General features: G+C 37.9%; 3 protein-coding genes across 4 annotated transcripts; 1 reads left to right on the top strand and 2 right to left on the bottom strand.

Annotated features, from left to right (window-relative positions):
• Positions 1-2,324: 2,324 nt before the first annotated feature.
• LOC111797662 (AP2-like ethylene-responsive transcription factor ANT) lies at positions 2,325-5,616 on the bottom strand. The gene is made up of 9 exons (XM_023680737.1): positions 5,174-5,616; positions 4,601-5,093; positions 4,427-4,509; positions 4,294-4,302; positions 4,129-4,217; positions 3,984-4,057; positions 3,484-3,534; positions 3,194-3,270; positions 2,325-3,036 (listed from the first exon to the last, which is right to left on the bottom strand). The coding sequence occupies exons 1-9, from the start codon at positions 5,388-5,390 to the stop codon at positions 2,444-2,446; spliced, it is 1,686 nt and encodes a 561-aa protein (XP_023536505.1). The 5' UTR covers positions 5,391-5,616; the 3' UTR covers positions 2,325-2,443.
• Positions 5,617-8,663: 3,047 nt separating this feature from the next.
• LOC111796840 (pre-mRNA-processing protein 40A) lies at positions 8,664-18,583 on the top strand. Of its 2 annotated transcripts, none has more exons than XM_023679617.1 (28): positions 8,664-8,909; positions 9,568-9,725; positions 10,099-10,434; positions 10,573-10,713; positions 11,792-11,835; positions 11,940-12,009; positions 12,492-12,544; positions 12,698-12,755; positions 12,840-13,195; positions 13,313-13,385; positions 13,599-13,697; positions 13,847-13,915; positions 13,992-14,069; positions 14,216-14,302; positions 14,401-14,435; positions 14,540-14,645; positions 14,957-15,037; positions 15,122-15,214; positions 15,286-15,339; positions 15,426-15,542; positions 15,626-15,724; positions 16,413-16,460; positions 16,535-16,624; positions 17,010-17,117; positions 17,211-17,275; positions 17,373-17,475; positions 17,609-17,908; positions 17,994-18,583. In XM_023679617.1, the coding sequence occupies exons 2-28, from the start codon at positions 9,693-9,695 to the stop codon at positions 18,123-18,125; spliced, it is 2,928 nt and encodes a 975-aa protein (XP_023535385.1). In that variant the 5' UTR covers positions 8,664-8,909; positions 9,568-9,692; the 3' UTR covers positions 18,126-18,583. The 2 variants fall into 2 exon arrangements, with proteins under 2 accessions (XP_023535385.1, XP_023535384.1); XM_023679616.1 differs by having other exon boundaries at positions 11,789-11,835.
• Positions 18,584-19,060: 477 nt separating this feature from the next.
• On the bottom strand, positions 19,061-20,780 carry LOC111796841. Its single transcript, XM_023679618.1, has 2 exons — positions 19,817-20,780; positions 19,061-19,740 (listed from the first exon to the last, which is right to left on the bottom strand). The coding sequence occupies exons 1-2, from the start codon at positions 20,309-20,311 to the stop codon at positions 19,198-19,200; spliced, it is 1,038 nt and encodes a 345-aa protein (XP_023535386.1). The 5' UTR covers positions 20,312-20,780; the 3' UTR covers positions 19,061-19,197.
• Between the last annotated feature and the right edge of the window lie 463 nt (positions 20,781-21,243).

Raw genomic sequence — 21,243 nt, 5'->3', positions numbered from 1 at the left:
GTTTTGTTTTGATTAAGAGTGCTTTGGGGTTAGCAACATATGGAATATTGGAATCTAATCATCAAAATTTACTTGCTTGTCCTGCTCTTCCATTTCCAGCTATACTCTTCCCGTCTGTCTGCATCTTCTTTCTAGTCACAGCCAATCGCCAGCCACCCACCCACCCCCAGTCAAACCTCTGGTCAACACCACCCAAATCTATTCCTCTATATATAATATTATATTATGTATATTTCTCGGTTGATGTGAGGGCCCAGCTGAGGTAGGACTGGTTACTCAATAGTATTATAAAGAAGATGCATGATTGATTGCGATGCTACATCAAACTTATCACTCTCCCTTCTCACTCCAAATCATTCCATGTGTACTTATTTTCTATACCGATTATAAGTTTATAGGTAAGGAATATAACTTCATTGATACGACCCCTTTAAAAAAAAATCTAAAATAAAGTCATGAAAATTTATACTCAAAGTAGATAATATTATACCATTGTAAGGGTTCGTGATTCCTAACATGATATCAGAGTCATTTTATTGAAGGTGTAGTCAGAAGTAATTCAAATGTCGAACAAATGATGTAGTTTGTTTAAAAGCTCCAGAGACAAAGAGTCCAGACTGTATCTTACCTTGGCTAATTTAGAAGGAAATCATACATTTAACACTTATACGGAAAGTGGACCATTAACATTTGGAATATATAATTAAAAATTAATGGCCCTAATTCAAAAGTTAAAAATAATAAATTAATTAGGGAATGGAACTTTGTTTTAAAACATGGTACTTTTCAAAGCTAATCTCCGCCCATGCTTGATGCTTCATTCCATCACACTTTTGAAGAAAGTTTCTCTTTTCCTTTTCTTTACAGAAAGCAACCACATCTCTCACACACACACACTCTCTCTCTAAAAAGTAAAAGAAAAAAAAAACAAAAAAAAAAAAAAGATGCCCATCAAAACAAATGCCACACACTTAGTCACATTAATTTGGGCTGGCCCTAAGAACTATAGGCCCAAATTCAACATTGGCCCAAGCCCAATGTGACTTTTTCAATAGGCAATTCCATAGCCCAATTCTTGAGCTTCACTCCTTAGATCAAAGTGCCGCTTATTGGATTAGCTCATTCAACTCTGATAATTTAATAACTTTTCAATTTTTTTTTTAATTTTATAAGTATTTTTTAAAAAGGGTATTTTTGAACTTTTTAAAAAGTTGAAGAATATTAATGTAAAATTTTAAATATATTTTTAAAATAAAATAAAACTAATGATAAGAGTATTTTTATACATTTTTGAAAGTTTAAGGTTATTTTAAATTTTTTTTTGAAAGTTTAAGAATAATAAATAAGGATATTTTTATTAATTTAATCTAAAAAAAATTAAAACTTTTACGTCTTATATCAAACACCCTAAAATATATATATATGAGTTTTAAAATAATGGAGATGGCAGTTGGTGAGTCGTGCAGAAATAGCGGTTACACACGTGGGAACCCCACCAATGAGACCCACTGGACATTTATTTAGTGTTTACACAAAGAAAGCAAAATAGTGATACCCCATTCCTCCAATAATCCATCAAATTATGGCAAGACTGGGATTTCAAAGACCCAAGAATCTCCCTCCATTTTTGCTTATAACACCGCACACACATACATACACCTTATTATGCAAACCAGTTGTCTCTTTCTTTTAAGAAAATTTGCTGTCAATTTCCAGAATTAGTTGAAGTCTTCTTCGTTTGTTTGATAAAGAACAGTAAAAGTGGTGGTGTTGTGTCGTCTTTAACAAAGAAACAAAGTCGGAATGGCGATGATGGGTCTGTAGACTAAGAGTATACCACCCCAAGCCACCACGGGTAGATATTGTCCATTTTAGCCCGTTACGTACACCGTCAGCATCACAATTTAAAAACGTTCATGCAACAAAGAGGTTTCCACATTTTTATAAAGAATGTTCCATTTCACCCTCCAACTGACGTGAGATCTCATACTCCACCTCCCTTGGGGGCCAATGTTCTCGCTAATACACCGCTCGACGTTTGGCTTTGATACCATTTATAACAGTCCAAGTTCACTGCTAACAAATTGGTCCGATACGTGTCGTCATCAGCCTCACAGATTTTGAAACGCGTTTACTAGGAAAAAGTTTTCACAAGACCGAAAGAAAAAATGAGTGCCATGGCCTGGTTGCATTATTGGCAATGGGTGTGAGCTGGAATTGTACATCCCATTCAAAAGAAATAATGAAAGGCACACTCAATTATTATGTTGCATTGCTTGAATGAATTCTTTTTTCCCGCTTGCTTAGAATTTGGAGCCAAAAGATTCGAGGAAAACAAGGTGGATTGGATTTGGATTAGATTCTTGTGTTCGTGAGTGCAGTTCTGACAGTTCATTACATGTTTTTTTTAACAATGAAGAAAGACATGGAACGAAGCTTTGTCTTAGGCATCATTCCAACCAACAGTTGACTCAACAGGCAAAGAGACAGGAGCAGGCCTCATTTGCGGTGGTGATGGGAGCCATATACTTCTTCCATTGCTTCCAAATGGAACCGAGGAGGAGCCATTTGGCTTGTCAGGACTAGTTTCCCTTGAGCTGCTCAAGCTGCTCACCACAGATGAAGCATTGGAGAAGTGAGCCTTGTACTTGCTTGAACCTTCGGTTTCGACGACGACTCCGATCAGATTATTCAGGTATCCGCCGCTCGAGGCCATGGACTTTTGGTCTATGGATTCGACGCTTGCGCTTGGATCCAGCAGCAGGTTCTCGTGGAATACAGTCCTCCAATCTAAATTGTTGTTGTATACCTCCGCGGGGTCGGTTCGAGAGATGTTCTGCTTTGGTTCTTCATGTTTGATGGCGTTGGTTGGTTTGTGATCTCTATTTCGTCTTGCAAATTCTCCTGAGAGGAGGCTACTGCTCGCCATGATCCTTTCTACGTCGTACCTTGAAGTGTCGAAGTTTGTCACGGCGTTTATGCCACGGAACTTGATAGCTGCTATGTCATATGCTTCTGCAGCTTCCTCTTGTGTGCCTGGACATCATTATAACGCAAAGGATAGATGATAACAAAGCTAATAAAATTGGATTGGTCAAGTGTTGTAGACTCATAGCTAGCAAAGAACACAGCTAAAGATTCAAGACATAATATGAAAAGTGTCTAAATTTAACAGCTTGAAACTTCCACAAACCAAATGTTCCAAGATAAAGGTCTTTGTTCCCCGCGACTCTTCCAATCCGAGCTTGCCATCTCCCATGCTGATGATGTCTGAAAAAGCAGTCAAAAGACTGATCTAGTAAACAAAATGAGGCCGTATTAATGCAGCTCAAGCCCACCATTAACAGATGTTATCCGCTTTGATTCGTTACGTATCGTTGTCAACCTTATAGTTTTAAAACCCTTCTACTGGAGAGAGAGGTTTCCACGGGGTCTCGCAAAATTAAGCAAAAGTAAAACATTGATGGAATCTTACAAACACACCTAGTTACTCCTCTGTATATGGAAGCTCCCCTGGAGAATCCACTGCTTTTCCTGCAAACCAAAAACCAGAATATGAGACCATCTACAAGAAAATTGTAACAGTCCAAGCCCACCGCTAGCAGATATTGTCATCTTGAGGTTTTCCCTTCTAGGCTTCTCCTCAAAGTTTTAAGACTCCGATTGTTAGGGAGAGGTTTCCACGCCCTTATAAAAAATGTTTCATTCCCCTCTTTAACTGATATGGGATCTCACAATCCACTCCCCTTGGGAGTCCAGTGTCGTCGCTGGCACACTGCCCAGTGTCTGGCTCTAATATCATTTGTAATAGTCCAAGCCCGCCGCTAGCATATATTGTCCTATTTGCGCTTTCCATCATGGTTGGAGAGGTTACCACACCCTTATAAAGAATGTTTCGTTCCCCTCTCGAACCGATGTGGGATCTCACAGAAATACGAAGAGCAAACGGTATGGCAACAAAATGGTTGAACTTTTTCGAGTACCTTCTCAGGTGCGCGACATATTCTTGGCGGTTCATGTTCATCATTTCTTCAATTTGAAGTTCATAGTTCTTCAACTGTAAAAACACCATTGTCAGAAAAATTCAAAAGACCATAACTGGATGATAACGCTATAATCATATCATACTGGGAAGTTTAAGTGTGTGGAGGGTCCCCAGTACTTGAGAGCTGCAAGATCATAAGCTCTTGCTGCTTTCTCCTCCATATCATAGCCACCTGAAATTCAAATTAACTACCAATAAACTTCCATGTAATCGACTTCCTACCGCAACGTTCTTCGACAAACGCTTACCGAGATAAACTGAATTCAACAGCATCCATAAGGAAGTTGAACATGACAAGCAACAAGGAAATGGTTTGAAGTTAGACAAAAACATTGGAGGAACATGACAAGCAACAAGGAAATGGTCTAAAATCTGAGTAACCTTGTCTCCCTTTCCTGGTTTGACCTTCCTTCTTACAACTATTGTCCCACAAATGAGCCTCATATCTACCAGTCCATCTATGTCTGATAACAAAGAACTACCAAAATTTCACTAAACTATCTCATAATGATTTATACTAAAACAAACATAACATATTAGAAACTTTAGAACAACCTTGTAACACCTCTATACTGTGAAGTTCTTTGTCCGAACGTGTCGATCGACTTCCGATGGACCGGCTGCTTTCGATCAGCCAAAGCCCTTTTCTTTGTCTCCATGGTGGCTTGTCCAGATTGAGAAATTTGGCTTGGTGTAGTAACACAACTAGACTGAGAGCCAGGGCTCATGGACAAGCTAAGTGTCTGCAAGTCTTGGCAATTCCTCCCTCCTCCAAAGCAGCCATTGATGCGCTGCTCCATATCTTGTCGAATTTCAGAGCAATAACTTGCAATATGAGACTCCTTGTTGACATCCTCAGCAGGATAATGGAACATTCCAGAATAGTATCGCTGAGAATGAAGAAGAATACGTTGTTGTCTCTCTGAGTTAGCCTCAGGATTTTGATTGCAATATCTGCTGTCTAAGCTTAGAGCTGTGGCCGCCTCTCTTCCATGAGTTGCACCACCAAGAAAGTCCTCAAGTTTTGGGGAGATGTTTGGCAATGTTTCTAAGCATCAAAAGGTAAGAACTTTTGGTTAGAACAGCTTCATCAGAGTAAAGATTTGACATAAGAAGAAAGAAATAGACCTGGAGTTTGTGATCTGCTGATTGAGTCCATGATACAAAGAGACCCATCTGACTTGAGCGGCATTACAGACAGGGGAGACAGAAAATCACCATTGTAGTGCTGGGAAGCTGAGAAGCTATCTGACATGGTGTTGGAGATAGCTATTGCTGGAGTTGGCTGGCTTTGGTGGTGGTAGAGAGAATGTTGCTGAGATTCAGAAGTAACTTCCATAGTCATCTCCCTCTACTTATGCAGAAGTTTATTGTGTTTTAGCAAAGCAACTCAATCATTGGAGACAAAATAAGCTCCTGATTTGGTTTTCCCTCTCAATGATATACATGATAGAGCTAAGTTTTGCATAGTTCATACAAAGAAATGAACAATGCTTATGCTCTCCCAGTCTTTGTGCATATGAAACAAACAAAAAGAATGAAAATTTCTCAAAAACTAAGAGAGAAAATGTCCCCTTCTAAGTTAGCTGTCCTCTTTTGATTTACTTTCCACCTCTCTCAAGTTTTTTAAAACGCATCTAATAGGGATTAGGAGAGCACACTCCGAATCGTTTTCTTTTCAAGTTTCCTCTCAAAATTTTTAAAATTAGAGAATGGGAGAGCACCCCTTTAGGGTCTTCCTTTCTCTAATCTACGTGGGATCCTCCCCAATCCACCCCTTCTGGGCCTAACGCCCTTGCTAGCACACTGGCTCGTGTCCACCCCTTAGGGATTCAGCCTCCTCGCTGGCACACAACTCGATATCTGGCTCTCTTACCATTAGCAGATATTGTCCTATTTGGACTTGCTAGCACACTAGCTCGTGTCCACCCCTTTGGGATTCAGCCTCCTCGCTAGCACACAACTCAATATCTGGCTCTCTTACCATTAGCAGATATTGTCTTATTTAGACTTTCCTCATATTTCCCTTCAAGATTTTTAAAACCGTCTATTAGGAAGAGATTTTCATGTCCTTGTAAAGAATTCGGTACGAGATCTAACACTCCAAGTCCCCACCTACACAAAACTGAGATCAAAAAATTCAAAAAGAATTACAAATTGAAACCAGGTGGGTCTTCTCTAATGACGCATTTGCTGTTCTAAAAGCACCCAATATCCCATTAATGCCAAAGAGAATGGAAACATTATTGGCTACTTTCAATCGCTTTTGGCACTCTCTCTCTCTCCAATTACAAAAGGTTGCTAAATCTAAAGGGAGTTTACGAAGGGCAGAGAGAGCGGAGCAAGCGGAGGTCAGGTAACCAAAATGGGTATCATCTCTTTATTGCAGCCATGGTTTTGGTTTGGGGTTTTTTTTCATTTTGCTTTAATCACAGAGTCAGTAAAGGGCAGGTCTGGTGGATTTGACAAATTGGTGTCTTTTCGTACATGGTTTGCAGAGCATTGGGTGTTGCAGTCCTAAGGATCTTTATCTGTTTATCTTTAAAATTTAAACCGATCTTGTGTTTGGAATGTTGATGCCTATTTGATTTCCAGCTTAAAATCCTAAGCTACAAGTGTCACACAAAGTCCAACAAGAACAAACTATGTACCCACTCATGTACACTGTCCTTACACCCATCACATTTGGACCAAAACAAGAGCTGTCCTTTGGCTGGTAGGGATGGGGCCATCTCACTCCACCATTCTGTCCACCAGAACGCTCCCAAGATGCATGATAACTGTGAGATCACGTATTAGTTGGAGACAAAAATGAAACATTCTTAAATGAAAATCTACTTGTTTTAAAACTATGATATTGACCGTCTATACAAAATTGACGAAACATTCTTAAATGAAAATCTACTTGTTTTAAAACTATGATATTGACCGTCTGACAATATTGATTAATGTTAGCTTTGATGCATAGTATCAAAGTTAGAAATAAGAGTTGGGTTTTGAAAATAGTGGTTAAATGTGGACAATAAACAAATGAATAGTCCGTTGTAATGTTTAATATTTTTATTTAAAAAAACACTCGACAATTATCTCAACCAAACATTAAAATATATATAAAAATAATAATTGACCCGATATTATATTCTATTGTGAAATAAAATAATATTAAAAAACCATAGTTCATCTTAGTTAATAACGCTGTATGTAGTCAAATCGCCCAAATTGTCCAAACATTGACCAATTTCATTATAAATAATATAAATGAGAATGAACTAACAAATTTAATTAAAAATGTTACATTTAAAATCAATACAGATTAATCTACAAATAAAAATGCTATAAGATCAGTAATTCTATACATTGGATATAAGAAGTTAATAACGAGTAAATATTAGATATCACAATTTAAATTGACTTATTAATTTAGAACACAGTATTTGGCTTTGCTTGTTTGTCGGGGCTCTACCGAGTCCACTTCCACGCTCTCTTTGAGAAGGAGAGGATACATGGGGCAGTCGTATTTACATTTCTTCACAGCCACCACACCTTCCATCTCTCTGTTTTTATCTCTCTGTCCTTAGCGATCCACTGCCGNAAAAAAAAAAAAAAAAAAAACAGCCTTTACATTCTTGACCTAGTACCAAAACCAAACACTGAAAGTATCTTCATTTCAAATACGGGAAATTAAGCAGATCAACGGTGAGCGATGACCTGCAACAACAGAACCCATTCGAGAGGCAGAGTGGCTTTCTCGTGGGAGAATAAGCCAGGGGAGTGCAAGGCAGCAGTGGCGCCGCCGTTTTACCGCCTGGGCGACGACGATCTGGGGCAAAAGCAGCTGCGGGCACCGCCGTGTACTTCGGCGAGAAAGGGCCAGAAGAAGGTGCAGAAAGATGGGGTCTTTGAAGACCCTTTTCTTGCGGCGTTCAGAGAGTGCACGAATGGAGAGTATGAGAAGAGTTGCAAGTTGAAGCAGAATAAAACTGGGTTTGGAGGGTGGATGAACTTGTTTGGTCATTTGTCTTGTAAGCACTTGACGGCGGTTCGAGATGACAGTTTGATTAGCTCCCCTGTTTCCAAACGAACCGTGTAGACGAAAGAAGCATGGCGTAGCTTGTAATATTTATAGAATTAGACCTTTGTAAAATTCAATAAGGATTACAACTTTTTGTTTATAATTTGTGGCTTAGATGCATTAAGGTTTGGTTGTATAGACATGATTTTCAATATATTTTAATATTCACATGTGAAATTCATTTTTACTTTTTGTTTGATAATTTTTTATTTTTTAAAATTATGTTTGGAGTTTTTATTATTATTATTATTTTTTTTTTTTAAGATTCAACTTAAAAATCAATTTATGGAAATAGATATAAAGGAGTGTTTATAGTTTTCTACTTTTGAAATATGCGTTTGTTTAATTTCTATATTTATTGGAATTACATTTAAATTTGTAAATTTGTAGTCAAATTTTAAAAAATAAAAACAAAAATTTATTATTCAACTTTAAAAACGAATTCGCGGTGAAAGTCAATGACAGCTTACAGAAGGGCTGACCGGCGAACGGTGGTTCCGACAAATAGCGACCAATATATATAGATCGGCGAGGGCGAATTTTGGTAAAGTACATTCCGAAAAGGGTTAATTCTGGAACGCGGTAAATAATTTTTTAGCCGCCGATAACCATACCTTTTCAACTTCTCCGTACTCTCAATCAGTTCCATCTCTGCCACTTCCTCGCTTAAACCCTAAAAACTCGATTTTACCCACAGCTTCGTGATCCGACCACTCCGGTTTCTTACCCGCTACCATACTGGGTTTGGCGCCACCAGTTTTCCCACCGCAACTTCAAACAACAGCCGTAACTGTGAGTAATCTATTTCTCTCTTTATCTCTAGGCGCTTTGGTTTATTGGATTTATAGAAAAATTCCGGCAAAGGGAATGGATTTGAAAAACCATGTTTAACGAGGAGCTGGGTTCGTCACAAATATTGATATTGGTTATATTCTTTAAGAACACCGCGGTTTACCTCAAGGAAGTGACGTCTAGTGGCAGAAAATGATTCGGGTTTGCAGAAGCATCGGGGAGCTAATTGTATTCTTTCATCACTCCTTCGATAGGAATCGATGTCTCTTGTGAATCGGTCTATTATTTTTCCGCTGTGTCATTCTCCTTCATGCCAATTTACTGTTATGCGGTAACATTGTGATTTCTTGGGGATTGTTAATCTTAAGAGTGAAGTGTGCGGTGATATTCTCACTCACGCTGCATGGGATTGGTTTGTTTCTTCTATCCCCGCTACGAATTTGGAGGTTGAGAATCTATTAGGAAACAAGAAAGATGATGGGACAAGATGTTCCGTTGCTTATTCACATCTTCGTGATCTAACAGTTGTTCATTTCCATGCCTAACCATACGGGTTTTTTTCGTCATAAATAACGTTTTGAGACGTTCAGTTTATGAAATTCTGACATATTTTCTAGTTCTCTTCCTGCTTTCTTTAATATTTCTATGTTGTTTGCAGTTGGGTCTCTATTTCTTGCTTTTGGTGGGCTTCAACTGGAAGTTGGCTTAGCTGATCTGTTGGTATTGTGATCTCTAGTTACCTTTTTTCAATGCTCAAAGATTGAAACTTGGTTATGCTCTAAAATGGAAAATCTGTCTCAGTCCTCAGGTGGACAGGTAACAGAACCCTCTCTTACTTCTTACTAGACATCACTGATTTTAGCTCTTCATGTGCATGTGTCTGTGTTTATATATAGAATTACTTGGTCTAGATTTTATTGCTTACACTTACCTACTGGAGCTCAGACATTTACTTTGTTTGTTCAGTTATTATTACATTTTTAGAAATTCCTGGGACCCTTTCCCTTCCTTTTTGGTGTTTTAGTATTTGGCACTTTTGGTCGTTTCAGTGAATGTTCTTCGAAATTCTGGTTCACTGATTCATGCAGGGTTTTATTTGGTTTCTTATTTGTACTGATATTTGGTGAAGACTATGTTCTATTTTATGTCTATAGAGTTGGTATGAGTGTCTGAGATCTTTCTGCTGCAGTTTCGGCCAGTTATCCCAGCACAACAAGGCCAGACGTTCATTTCATCATCTGCCCAACAGTTCCAGTTAGCAGGGCAGAATATATCTTCTTCAAATGTTGGAGGGCCAGCTGGTCAACTCCAGCAACATCAATATCCTCAATCAATACCGCAGTTAGTTCCAAGGCCTGGCCATCCTACCTACATCACTTCTTCATCCCAGCCTATACAAATGCCTTATGTTCAGACAAGGCCTCTTACTTCTGTCCCACCTCAGTCCCAGCAAAATGTGCCTGCACCAAATAATCATATGCATGGTTTGGGTGCTCATGGACTACCTCTTTCTTCACCATATACCGTAATCCTCACTTTCTTTACGTGTTGTTTACTTGCTTTTCTGTCAATTTGAATAGATATTTTTTTAAAAAAAAGTTATTTTCTAGTATATTTGCTGTCCACATTTGATGGACATAATGATGTTGGTATCATTTCTCAGTTCCAGTCAATGTCACAAATGCATGCACCCGTTGGAGTTGGTAATAGCCAACCTTGGCTGTCTTCTGTAAGCCAAACTACAAACACCGTCTCACCGATCGAGCAAGCTAATCAGAACTCTTCAGTTTCTGCCGCAAACCCTGTATGTTTTGCTTTCCCCTGTTTACTTTTGTCTGTTTCTATCTTCATTGATTGAAGGGGGGTGCTATAGATCTGCAGGAGGTGGACTTCAATCTATTGTTTATTTTCTTTTCACTGTAGTTTGTAATTGCCATTTCTCTTCTTTTAGCATATTGCAAATATGGTTTTATTTATCAAGGTCTTGATAAATGGTCTTAGGAAAGCATGGATGTAGGGATGTATTTGATAAGTTGGGAGAAGTTTGGAGTATGACCATTTGTGGAAAAATTGTCCTTAAACTAGCCCATGGATGTGGGGACTACATGAGCGGAGAAGTGGGAGGGTGGGAGATGTATTTTGGCCTTATTAATTGGTGCTAAAAATGGTTTACAACAATGTATGTGATTTTTGGCTTATGAAGACACCATGGAAATTCCTGGAAGTTTTTCTCTCAAAGCTGCATCGCTTTCTAAATAGTATCAGATATTATGGGGAAATGGGACCAATGGTAGATTTGGGCAGTTACATGGTGTGGTGGAGTGTTGTTTCATTTACTGCCTATATTTATACTTGAATCAAACATAAGAATTTTTCAGTAGTGGTAGGTTTTTGTTAAGATATATATAAATCTGAAAATCCTCATTTATTATTCTTTTCAACAACTTTAGTTACTTTTCAGTCATTGATTAAAAGAAGGGCTGAAATTCTTTGTATTAGTATCATAAAGGCAATTAATTGAGATCTATGGTACAAAAAGGGAAGAGTGTGATGGAGTGTTTTGGCTATATTTCATTATTCTTCTTGGCGTTCCCTGTAAACTCTTCTTGAAATTACCCTCAGTCCATAATTAGTTCAAACTGAGAACCTTTGTATAAGCCTGTAAGGCTGACACACTCTTCTGTATGTAACGTCCACATTGGGGGAAAGGTCTGTTTTTTTATTATAAACGAATTATACAGTATTTTCCTTTGAGACATTAAGACAGATTTCTGATGTTAGCTCCTCAGTACTATTAGGATGCTGATTTCTGTATTCTGACGGGTTTTCCTTCATGTCATTTCTAACATTGGGTTGCTAATGCACATGTCCTCAATCAGCAGTCTTCATCTGATTGGCAAGAGCATTCATCAGCTGATGGAAGAAGGTAATGTTGCATTTATCACCGTCCTTGTAGCTTTTAGATTTCTTAAAATCCAAGTTTAAATATATGTCAACTTGATTTCACTTGCTCAACTATTTTTTTTCCAGGTATTATTACAACAAAAAAACCAAACAGTCCAGTTGGGAGAAGCCATTGGAACTTATGACACCACTTGAGGTAAATGTCATTTTTTTTTTATCATCTGTCATGTTTACCTGTAACATTATGATGCTTCTTTGAAGAAAACACTTTTCCGAACAAAATTCATGGTCATAGATATGCTGTTCTAAGATTTTATTTTCATTCATATTCAATATCTTGGGGCTGGGATATATAGTGGCTCTCTGGAATAATATTCTTTGGGTATTCTATTAATTCAGGGATCATGTATGATCTTTCTAGGTATGCGTTTATGTCAGTTATTGGTTTATGTCTTTAGGTTTATTTTCTGTAGATATACATTCTCTTACTAAGTTATATAGTTCTCTTTATCATATATTTTATTTAACTATTGTTTTTTTTTTTTATTGTCCTCTTTTGTATTCTATATTTGGTGTTATATCTTTAAAACTCTTTATATTTTCGTAGTTGAGCAACTATCTCAAATTTCTTTTCCTGGAAAAATATTTCTGTGTTTCTGATTCAAATAATTGTTACAGAGGGCTGATGCATCAACTGTGTGGAAGGAATTTACTGCTCCAGATGGAAGAAAGTGCGTAGTTTTGTATCTGTCATCAGCTCGTATATTTCCAATTTTTCATTTGCATGGTCACATTCACATATTTCAAGTTTTTTTAGTGTGATACATTTTTTGATCTTCATGATTAAGCATGTGCTCTAATTGTTTGCCATGAGTTGGAAATAGGTACTATTACAATAAGGTGACGAAAGAATCAAAGTGGACCATTCCAGAAGAACTGAAGGTTGAAATCATGGGTTACAACTCCCATATCTTTCTTTCAAAAGGATTCTTGGCTTTCAATCTAACTTTGTAGATTTGCTTGCAGTTGGCTCGTGAGCAGGCTCAGAAAGAAGCTGCCCAAGGAACACAAACAGATATAGCTGCTACAACACCTCAACCTACGCCTGCTGTTGGTCTCTCCCATACTGAAACACCAGCAATTTCATCTGTTAACTCCAGCATTTCTCCAACGGTATCTGGGGTTGCATCGAGTCCAGTTCCAGTCACTCCTTTTGTTTCCGTATCCAATTCTCCTTCAGTGGTGGCTTCTGGGTCATTGACCAATACTGGCACTCCCATTGCTTTAACAACTAGTGTGCCAGGAACAGTTTCTTCTCAATCTGTCGCTGCTGCTGGAGGTACCGGTCCTCCTGCTGTGCTCCATGCCAATGCTTCGTCAGTGTATGCACTAGTCTTGCTGATATAGTTTCTACATCCACACTTCCTTGGATAGCAGCTTGTGCGTGTATCATTCCAATTTAGTTCTGCTCATTGATTTCTTTGTTGTTTTGAAAATAGGACTCCTTTCGAAAGCCTTGCATCCCATGATGTCAAAAATTCTGTTGATGGAACTTCTACAGAAGACATCGAGGTAATTTCTGGGAGATTACAACATGATACTTCTTGCCGCATAAATGATATTGATTTATTTACTTTTATGAAACTTTATTCTAAAACAAGATCTTTCTACTTCTTAATTTGAATAAATAAACTAGGTTAATTTGGTTAGTTCATCTGCCAAACTATTGTTGTCTTCCAAAATTTGGGTCATTGGTTTTCAATATGATCTTTGGAGTCATGACAGGAAGCAAGGAAGGGAATGGCAGTTGCAGGAAAAGTTAATGAGACCGTTTTAGAGGAAAAATCTGCTGATGATGAACCTTTAGTATTTGCCAACAAACTGGTACTTTCTGGAAAACATGTTCTCACATACTTTTAGAGAAAAAAAAATTGAGTGCCTCATGGGTATATTGTGAATATATTTTCTTGTGCATTTGTTTTCATAATTATTGCATTTATTGTCTCTTCTTAAAAATATATTATAAACCTCAGGAGGCAAAGAATGCATTCAAAGCACTTCTGGAATCTGTCAACGTAAAATCTGATTGGACGTGGGAGCAGGTTTGTTTGGTTTAGACATTTTTCATGCTACATTTTTCAATTTTCATCCTATTGCATGCTAATTCAATCTGATCAGGCTATGCGAGAAATAATTAATGACAAAAGATATGGTGCCTTGAAAACTCTTGGTGAACGGAAGCAAGCATTCCATGAGGTATTGATATGATTGGACTATAATGAAGTCTTATTGAAATGATTGGGATGAAATAGTACACTGTTTCACCCTTTCCCCAACATTTTTTCCTTGCAACAAAGGCAGATCAAACTTTATGATTCTTTTGATGAATTTTATGTTTTTAGTATTTAGGACACAGGAAAAAATTGGATGCGGAGGAAAGACGCATAAAACAGAAAAAAGCTCGTGAGGAGTTCACCAAGATGTTGGAAGTAAGTTTTTGTAGGCAATTTCTCCTGTCATGTTCTTTCTTCTTATTTGATGTTGTTAGAGATCTTGATTTTCGTTTTCATATTCATTTTTCATTCAGGAGTCCAAGGAACTCACATCATCTACCAGATGGAGGTTTGTTGCTTAGTTATTATTTTTTGTTATCATTATTTATCTTACTACTTTGTAAAGTCCTTTCAACCTTACATTTTTTCATTTTCAATTTTTTTGTGGGACAGCAAAGCTGTTAGTATGTTTGAGAATGATGAACGGTTCAAAGCTGTTGAACGTTCTAGAGACCGGGAGGATCTTTTTGAAAGCTACATAGTGGAACTTGAGAGGAAGGTAGGAATCATTTATTTATTCATGCATGTGCATTAGTACTGTTCAATGAGAAATTTCCCTTTTGTAGTCAGTTGTGTATCTGAGTTGGTGGCTGTGTAGGGGAACTAAAAGTGACTAAGAATTTTTCTTTTCATAAAAAAGTTGAAATTGTATTAACTACTTGAAGAACAAAAAGTGACTAAGATACTGTAACCTCTTTTACATAGGATTGTATGAAAATACCTTTTTCCAGATAAGGGAACATTCACANTCTCTCTCTCTCTCTCTCTCTCTCTCTCTNCTCTCTCTCTCTCTCTCTCTCTTAAATTCAGGAAAAAGAAAGGGCTGCAGAGGAGCACAAGAAAAATATTGCTGAATATAGGAACTTCCTTGAGTCATGTGATTATATAAAGGTATTTTCCTCGAGAATTTGGGATATATAAATTTACTTAATCCGTATTCTGGCTTAGTCTCCCAATCTGTCTTCTGCGGTTTAGGTGAACAGCCAGTGGCGGAAAGTACAAGATCGATTGGAAGACGATGAAAGATGCTCACGTCTTGAGAAACTTGATCGCTTGCTTATTTTCCAGGTATGTCTTCCATTTTTATTTGATTTGCTGCTTGTGTACAATAAATTTTATGCTGTATTTTGTTGGGACAGGACTATATACGTGACTTGGAAAAGGAGGAAGAGGAGCAGAAAAAGATACAAAAGGTCTTACCCTACAATTAATCATATGATAGTTGATCCTGTTATGTTAAGTACGTAGGACACTCACATTCATGTTTAACCACTTGAAGGAACGTGTGAGACGAATTGAAAGAAAAAACCGCGACGAATTTCGCAAACTCTTGGATGAACAAATTACTGCTGGTATTCTTACAGCTAAGACTTTCTGGCGTGATTACTGTTTGAAGGTATAGAACTTTTTAATCTGTTGCAGAACATTGAAATTCGGACTAGGAATGTTTCTGCACATCCTTGATTGTTTTTTTGGTAGGTCAAGGAGTTGCCTCAGTATCAAGCCGTTGCTTCTAATATATCTGGCTCAACACCAAAGGACCTGTTTGAGGATGTTCTGGAGGAATTAGAGAATAAGGTTATCATCTTACTATACGTCGTTTTAAAACTTTGTTGAGTTTAATGGTTTGCTTTATTATCAAAGATATTTGGCAATGGTGATTTTAAACTCTAATAGCTCCGCGCCTATAGGTGATTTTTCACGTTGGTAAAGCATTCCATCCGATTTGTGATTCATTTTATATCTGCTAGGAATCAATTTAAGATAATATGCCTTATGTTTATTTGTCCTCCCCTCCCCAAGAAATGCATTGTGAATAAAGGTATTTAATTTAGCATGTCTTTTGTCCTAAGGTCTTTCCCCCAGTAGAAATTCTTTTGATGATCGAGTATAACATGAGACCACAAACTTCACTAAATCTGTAGTGTGTAGTCTAACTGTTCTTAGTTAAACTTAGCTAATGACAGGAGTTATTGCACTTACAAATTTTGCTGCTCGGTGAATTTCCCTCTGTTCATCAGCTTGAATCCTCCTGAAGTACATGTTTTGCCTGAAAAGATTATTGCAGGGCCGCCTGCATTCTTGTTACCCCCAAAAATAGTTTCAAACTGAATTGATGGATTCTCTCATTTTATTTCCGTAATTTATGTCAGAACTTTATGTTATCAGTTAAATTGTCTGCATTCTATTATTGTTGAATCAAAGGTGCTTTTGAAATTCCACTGTCAAGCTCACATTTACCACTCTTCTTTCTCTAAATTTCCAGTATCATGAAGAAAAAGCTCAGATAAAAGATGTGATGAAGGCAGAGAAGGTAGTAGGATTATAAACTTTATTAACAGTTTCTGCTGCTGAATCCATTTTTAATTTTAACGGACTGCTTTTCAGATTACCATCACTTCATCATGGACGTTTGATGACTTTAAGGCTGCCATTGAAGAGGGTGGTTCTCTTGCAGTTTCAGATATAAATTTTAAGGTATCACTCCACCCTTCTCTCAAGTAAAAATTCTTCTATAATTATTGATTTTACAACATGCTTAACTCGACCTGTAGTACTAGTGTCATGTACCATATGTTTTTTTTTCTTAGGATAGTTCCATTTTTCTATTTACCTGAAACAAAATTTGCATTTTGGTCGTATGGTGGTCAGACTCTTAAGTTAAAGATAATTGTTGTGTATCTTGAGTACTTACTCCCAAATTCCTGTTGTTTAGGCTCATGAATCCTCCTTTATGTGAAAAACTTCATTTCCTTGTCTGTATCTTTAACTTTGCTTCCTTTGGATTGTTATTGACAATCCAAATCAATGAACATGATACGTATTTTGAGATATTAATAATACTCTCCCTACTGTGATGAAGCTTGTATATGAGGACTTACTAGAAAGAGCCAAAGAAAAGGAGGAGAAAGAAGCCAAAAGGCGTCAACGTCTGGCTGATGACTTCTCAGGACTTCTCCATACATTCAAGGTATTTAGAATGCTAATGACATATGAGTCCGTTTTTGGTTGACTGTTTTCTCTCCCAGAAAGTTGACCTTCAATGGTTGTATTTATGATACAGGAGATTACGAATTCTTCCAACTGGGAGGATAGCAAACATCTTTTTGAAGAGAGTGAAGAATATAGGTAGTTCTTTAAGATTTCTATTACTTACTATAATGCAGTTATTGGGCACTCAATTTTCTGCTCATTTTTGCTTTCCTTTTCTTATATCGTCGCTTAGATCAATTGGGGAAGAGAGCTTTGCTAAGGAAGTTTTTGAGGAATACATCGTTCATTTACAAGAAAAGGCAAAAGAAAAGGAACGCAAGCGTGAGGAGGAGAAGGTGTGGTATATTTTTCTTATGTTTGATTAGCTTGAAGATCCTACTTTTGAGTCGTTGGGTAAAGGATTTTTAGTGTAAAAATCAGCTGTTTGAAATTTTTTCTCCTCCTGAGATAGAACTTCTATTTTTGCAGGCTAAGAAGGAAAAAGAACGTGAGGAAAAAGAGAAGCGGAAGGAGAAAGAGCGAAAGGAGAAGGAAAGAGAACGTGAAAAGGATAAGGGCCGGGTTAAGAAGGATGAAACAGATAGTGAAAATGTGGATGCAAGCGAAACTCATGTCTACAGAGAAGACAAGAAAAGGGAGAAGGACAAAGATAGGAAACATCGTAAGCGACATCATAGTGCCACTGATGATGGTGGTTCTGATAAAGATGAGAGAGAGGAGTCTAAGAAGTCCCGCAAACACGGTAGTGACCGAAAGAAATCAAGGAAGGCACGTGAATGTCCTCGTAGATGCTTGTGACTTTGTTTTCTTTAATGAGAACAGAAACTAAATCTCTATCTATGTTTCTTGGCAGCACGCATATTCACCTGAATCAGACAGTGAGAGTAGGCACAGAAGGCACAAGAGAGATCATCGAGATGGTTCCCGTAGAAATCACGACGAACTAGAAGACGGGGAGCTTGGCGAGGATGGGGAAATTCAATAGATGTTTGCTCTCGGTACCGGGATTTCGCTCCTACGTTTTGGAGGGGCCAGCCGTTCCACCAGCATTATCAATGTGATTCTAAGAGCCAGTGAGATAGCAAACTTCTGGAAAGGATTCTTTTGACGAGGAGATGAAGGGTGAGGCAGTACATCATTCTTCAATTATCTGTTAGTGGATATATACTTCTGTAGTGTTCCTTATAGGAGTTAGTGGCGTATGTGAACCAGCCCATTTGATTGGAAGCCGTTTTAATTATTTTGCGAGGTGGTTTTGTAAGTCGTGACTACCCTCAACGTCCTTTTGTAATTCTGTCCATACGCTGCTGCTGCTGCTGCTTTTGCTGCTTATTTGCGGTTCTTTTTACTGACAGAAGTTTGATTATTGAGATTATCTTAAAAGCTCTGATTTTACAGCATAAATCGGAACCAGAATGAAAACAATAGGGAGAGTTCACAGCACATCGTGGTGATTAGTATTATTTTTATTTATCAGAATTTCAACTTTTTTGTCAGTAACTTTTAACCTTTTGTGCCTGTCTGGTCTCTAAAAGCAAAAGGTGAAAGACAAATGAATTGGTTGATGGATCACTGCACCTGAAATGGACAACGGAGGGAATCACTTTATTATGCCGACAATCCCTTTGAAATGACATCTCAGGTCGTGCGATCAGCCTTCCTTTTGAAATGAGATATATCTGAATGGATGGTTTTGTAGTATTTAAGAGATATTTACGAGCTCGTTAAAGAAAAGTTGAGTCTTTTATGGGTTCATGAAATGATTTGAGAGATCCAAATTCATTTAAGATTGGCCATTGATTGAAATCTGCTTTCTTTCTTAAGTGTAAATTTCTGCCCCAAGGTGGTTGAGTGAAACTTATAGGATATGAATAGATTGTTTAATACATGTGTACGTGTCTAATGTTCTAATGTGTCGTGTAAGTAGATCTTAACTGTTTCATAATCAATAAGTCATTATTTTGGTTGATAATAAATATTGTCATACAGGACGACTAGTTATCGTCTAGAGTTTTTGATCAAGAATGCCTTTTTTTGGCCTGTTGAATCTGGCAAATCTATGTGTTGGAATCTTGGTATAGTTGAAGCCAGAGGGTTGATGGCCATAGATTATCAAATAGTTCAGTAACAGCTTCATTAATGATCTCTTGGACAATGAATTCTCCAATCTCTGTCCCTATAAGCTGCTTCTGCGGCTTGAAATCCCTCCATTCTGCTGCTGAGAACAAGTAATCTGAGCAGACTAAATTTGATAAGTTTGCTTCTTTTCCTTTGGCTTCCTTCGCATAGATGAGCCTCCGGGCTTTCCGACTGCCCTTCTTAGAATGGGTCGCCACCACTTCCCTCACACAGTCAAAAAGAAGCTGCTTTGTTTGATGTATTACCCTTTTGGGTATCATGAGCTGAGCTGCAGGGCTGGACGTTACAAGTTCTTGCAGCTCTGCAGTCTCTGTGCCACTCGTTTTCTCCGTTGCTGCGGAGCAAAGAAGCAACTGCCAGAGCGTGGCTGACAGAATTGAGTCTTCTGAAACTTGCTTCTGTAGAGGAATGCCATTGTTTGGTCTCGCTGGAATTAGACTCTTCTTCCCTGTTTTTATGTCCTAAACAAGTTCAGATCATTCAGTACTTATAAGTTGTAAATAGATTTGGACTGAAACTGACAGAGAATGATAGTACCTTCAGTACTTGTAAGTTGCAGGGTTGTAGAGCTCCGGAAGTGTCTGAACTTGATGAATTAGCAGGATAAGGAGATGTTTGTTCATTATCTGAGCTGAGCGTCTCTTGGAAGCTGCAGGGAGACAAAAAGTTGTCTGATTCTGCCACTCTCTTGCAGCTGACACTAAAAAACCAACCATTTTCCCCCACATCCTTAGTTTGCTGCTGCTTCCTATGAATGGAGAGAAGCTTCTTACACGAATTCCTCAGCATCCTATTAATCTCAACAAGTCCCTTTCCAAACTTCATAACACCGTCTAATTTTCCACCGCTGCAGGCAAAGCCACTTCCCCGACTCGAGCTCTTTCTCGAGTAGTACTCTCTCTCAAAAAGGTAATCCTCCAACTCGAAAGGTTCTTGTTGTTCTTGCAGAAGTTGTCTCAATGGTGATGTTGGTGTCATGGATTCTATGAAAAAGAGAGGTTGAAATACAAATGGAGAGTGGAAGAAGAACATATAAACAATAAGCAAAGGCAATTATGTGGTGCAGATCAACAAATGATGGATAGAACAGAACAAAGCTTATTGGTAGGTAAAAAATGTCAATGAACTGCTAAGAATTGTATGGATTTTGTTCTCTTGTAAGTTTTTGTGTCTAATCATTGCTTGTCTTTGCCTGTTGCCTTCTCAATGTTTACACCTTTCATTGTACGTGCAAACTGAGATATAGGGAGGACCTCATTACAGCAATGCAGCTGCCTCAGCTCCATTTGGTCAATGATTAACTGATATTTTCTTTTGTTTTTTTTTTTAAAGTATAGTTTTAGTGGTTGTGAAAGAAAGGCTACAGAGGACTTGTTTATGCTGTGTTTCAAGAACTGTATTCCAAAAGCAATTGGTTCAATGGAAGTTCTTCTTATCTTTCATGCCCATCATTTTATTAGCCTGCTTTCACTTTCCTGCATGCATGGATGAATCTGAGATTTCTTTCAGAAGTAAAGCTGTTGGGGGAATGGAAGAGATGTCAAATCTTCAATCCTGCCATGAAATTGGTTCAGGCAAGGAATCCATTAACATGAAAATCCGAGGAAACTCGTCCGAGTTGTCCTCATTCATGTACTTCTCCTTTACTGACCTAGTGTCATGACCATACTTGTCCAAGGCGTATTGTCTAATGACTGCATGTTCGATGTCCCGGCCATGCTTGTCCCACATGAAAACTTTTGATCTTTAGACACAAATTGAGATCATGAAAACTCCATTGACTTAGGGTCATGCTTGTCCTACATATTGGATGTCCCGATCATGTTTGTCCCACATCAAAAATCTTTTAGACACAAATTTAAAAGTTCAAGAACTAAATTTGAGCTAATCTATATTGGAAAAGAGAGTTCTCTTACCACTAACTAAACTGAAGGTCCCACATGAAAACTCCTAATCTTTATACA

The sequence above is a fragment of the Cucurbita pepo genome, chromosome LG06 (assembly GCF_002806865.2).
Source record: "Cucurbita pepo subsp. pepo cultivar mu-cu-16 chromosome LG06, ASM280686v2, whole genome shotgun sequence".
Lineage (NCBI taxonomy): Eukaryota > Viridiplantae > Streptophyta > Magnoliopsida > Cucurbitales > Cucurbitaceae > Cucurbita > Cucurbita pepo.
The sequence above is the reverse complement of the archived record's forward strand: the minus strand, read 5'-3'. Positions and strand labels throughout refer to the sequence as shown.

Coding starts and splice junctions, on each gene's coding strand:
- LOC111797662 (XM_023680737.1), bottom strand. CDS start 5,390: ATGACTATGGAAGTTACTTCTGAATCTCAGCAACATTCTCTCTACCAC. Junction 3,535..3,983: donor TATGTCGCGCACCTGAGAAG/GTACTCGAAAAA, acceptor TTTGGTTTGCAG/GAAAAGCAGTGGATTCTCCA. Junction 3,271..3,483: donor ATATACAGAGGAGTAACTAG/GTGTGTTTGTAA, acceptor CTGCTTTTTCAG/ACATCATCAGCATGGGAGAT.
- LOC111796840 (XM_023679616.1), top strand. CDS start 9,693: ATGGAAAATCTGTCTCAGTCCTCAGGTGGACAG. Junction 11,836..11,939: donor TCATCAGCTGATGGAAGAAG/GTAATGTTGCAT, acceptor TTTTTTTTCCAG/GTATTATTACAACAAAAAAA. Junction 13,698..13,846: donor TAGTATTTGCCAACAAACTG/GTACTTTCTGGA, acceptor TATAAACCTCAG/GAGGCAAAGAATGCATTCAA.
- LOC111796841 (XM_023679618.1), bottom strand. CDS start 20,311: ATGTTCTTCTTCCACTCTCCATTTGTATTTCAACCTCTCTTTTTCATA. Junction 19,741..19,816: donor GCAACTTACAAGTACTGAAG/GTACTATCATTC, acceptor GAACTTGTTTAG/GACATAAAAACAGGGAAGAA.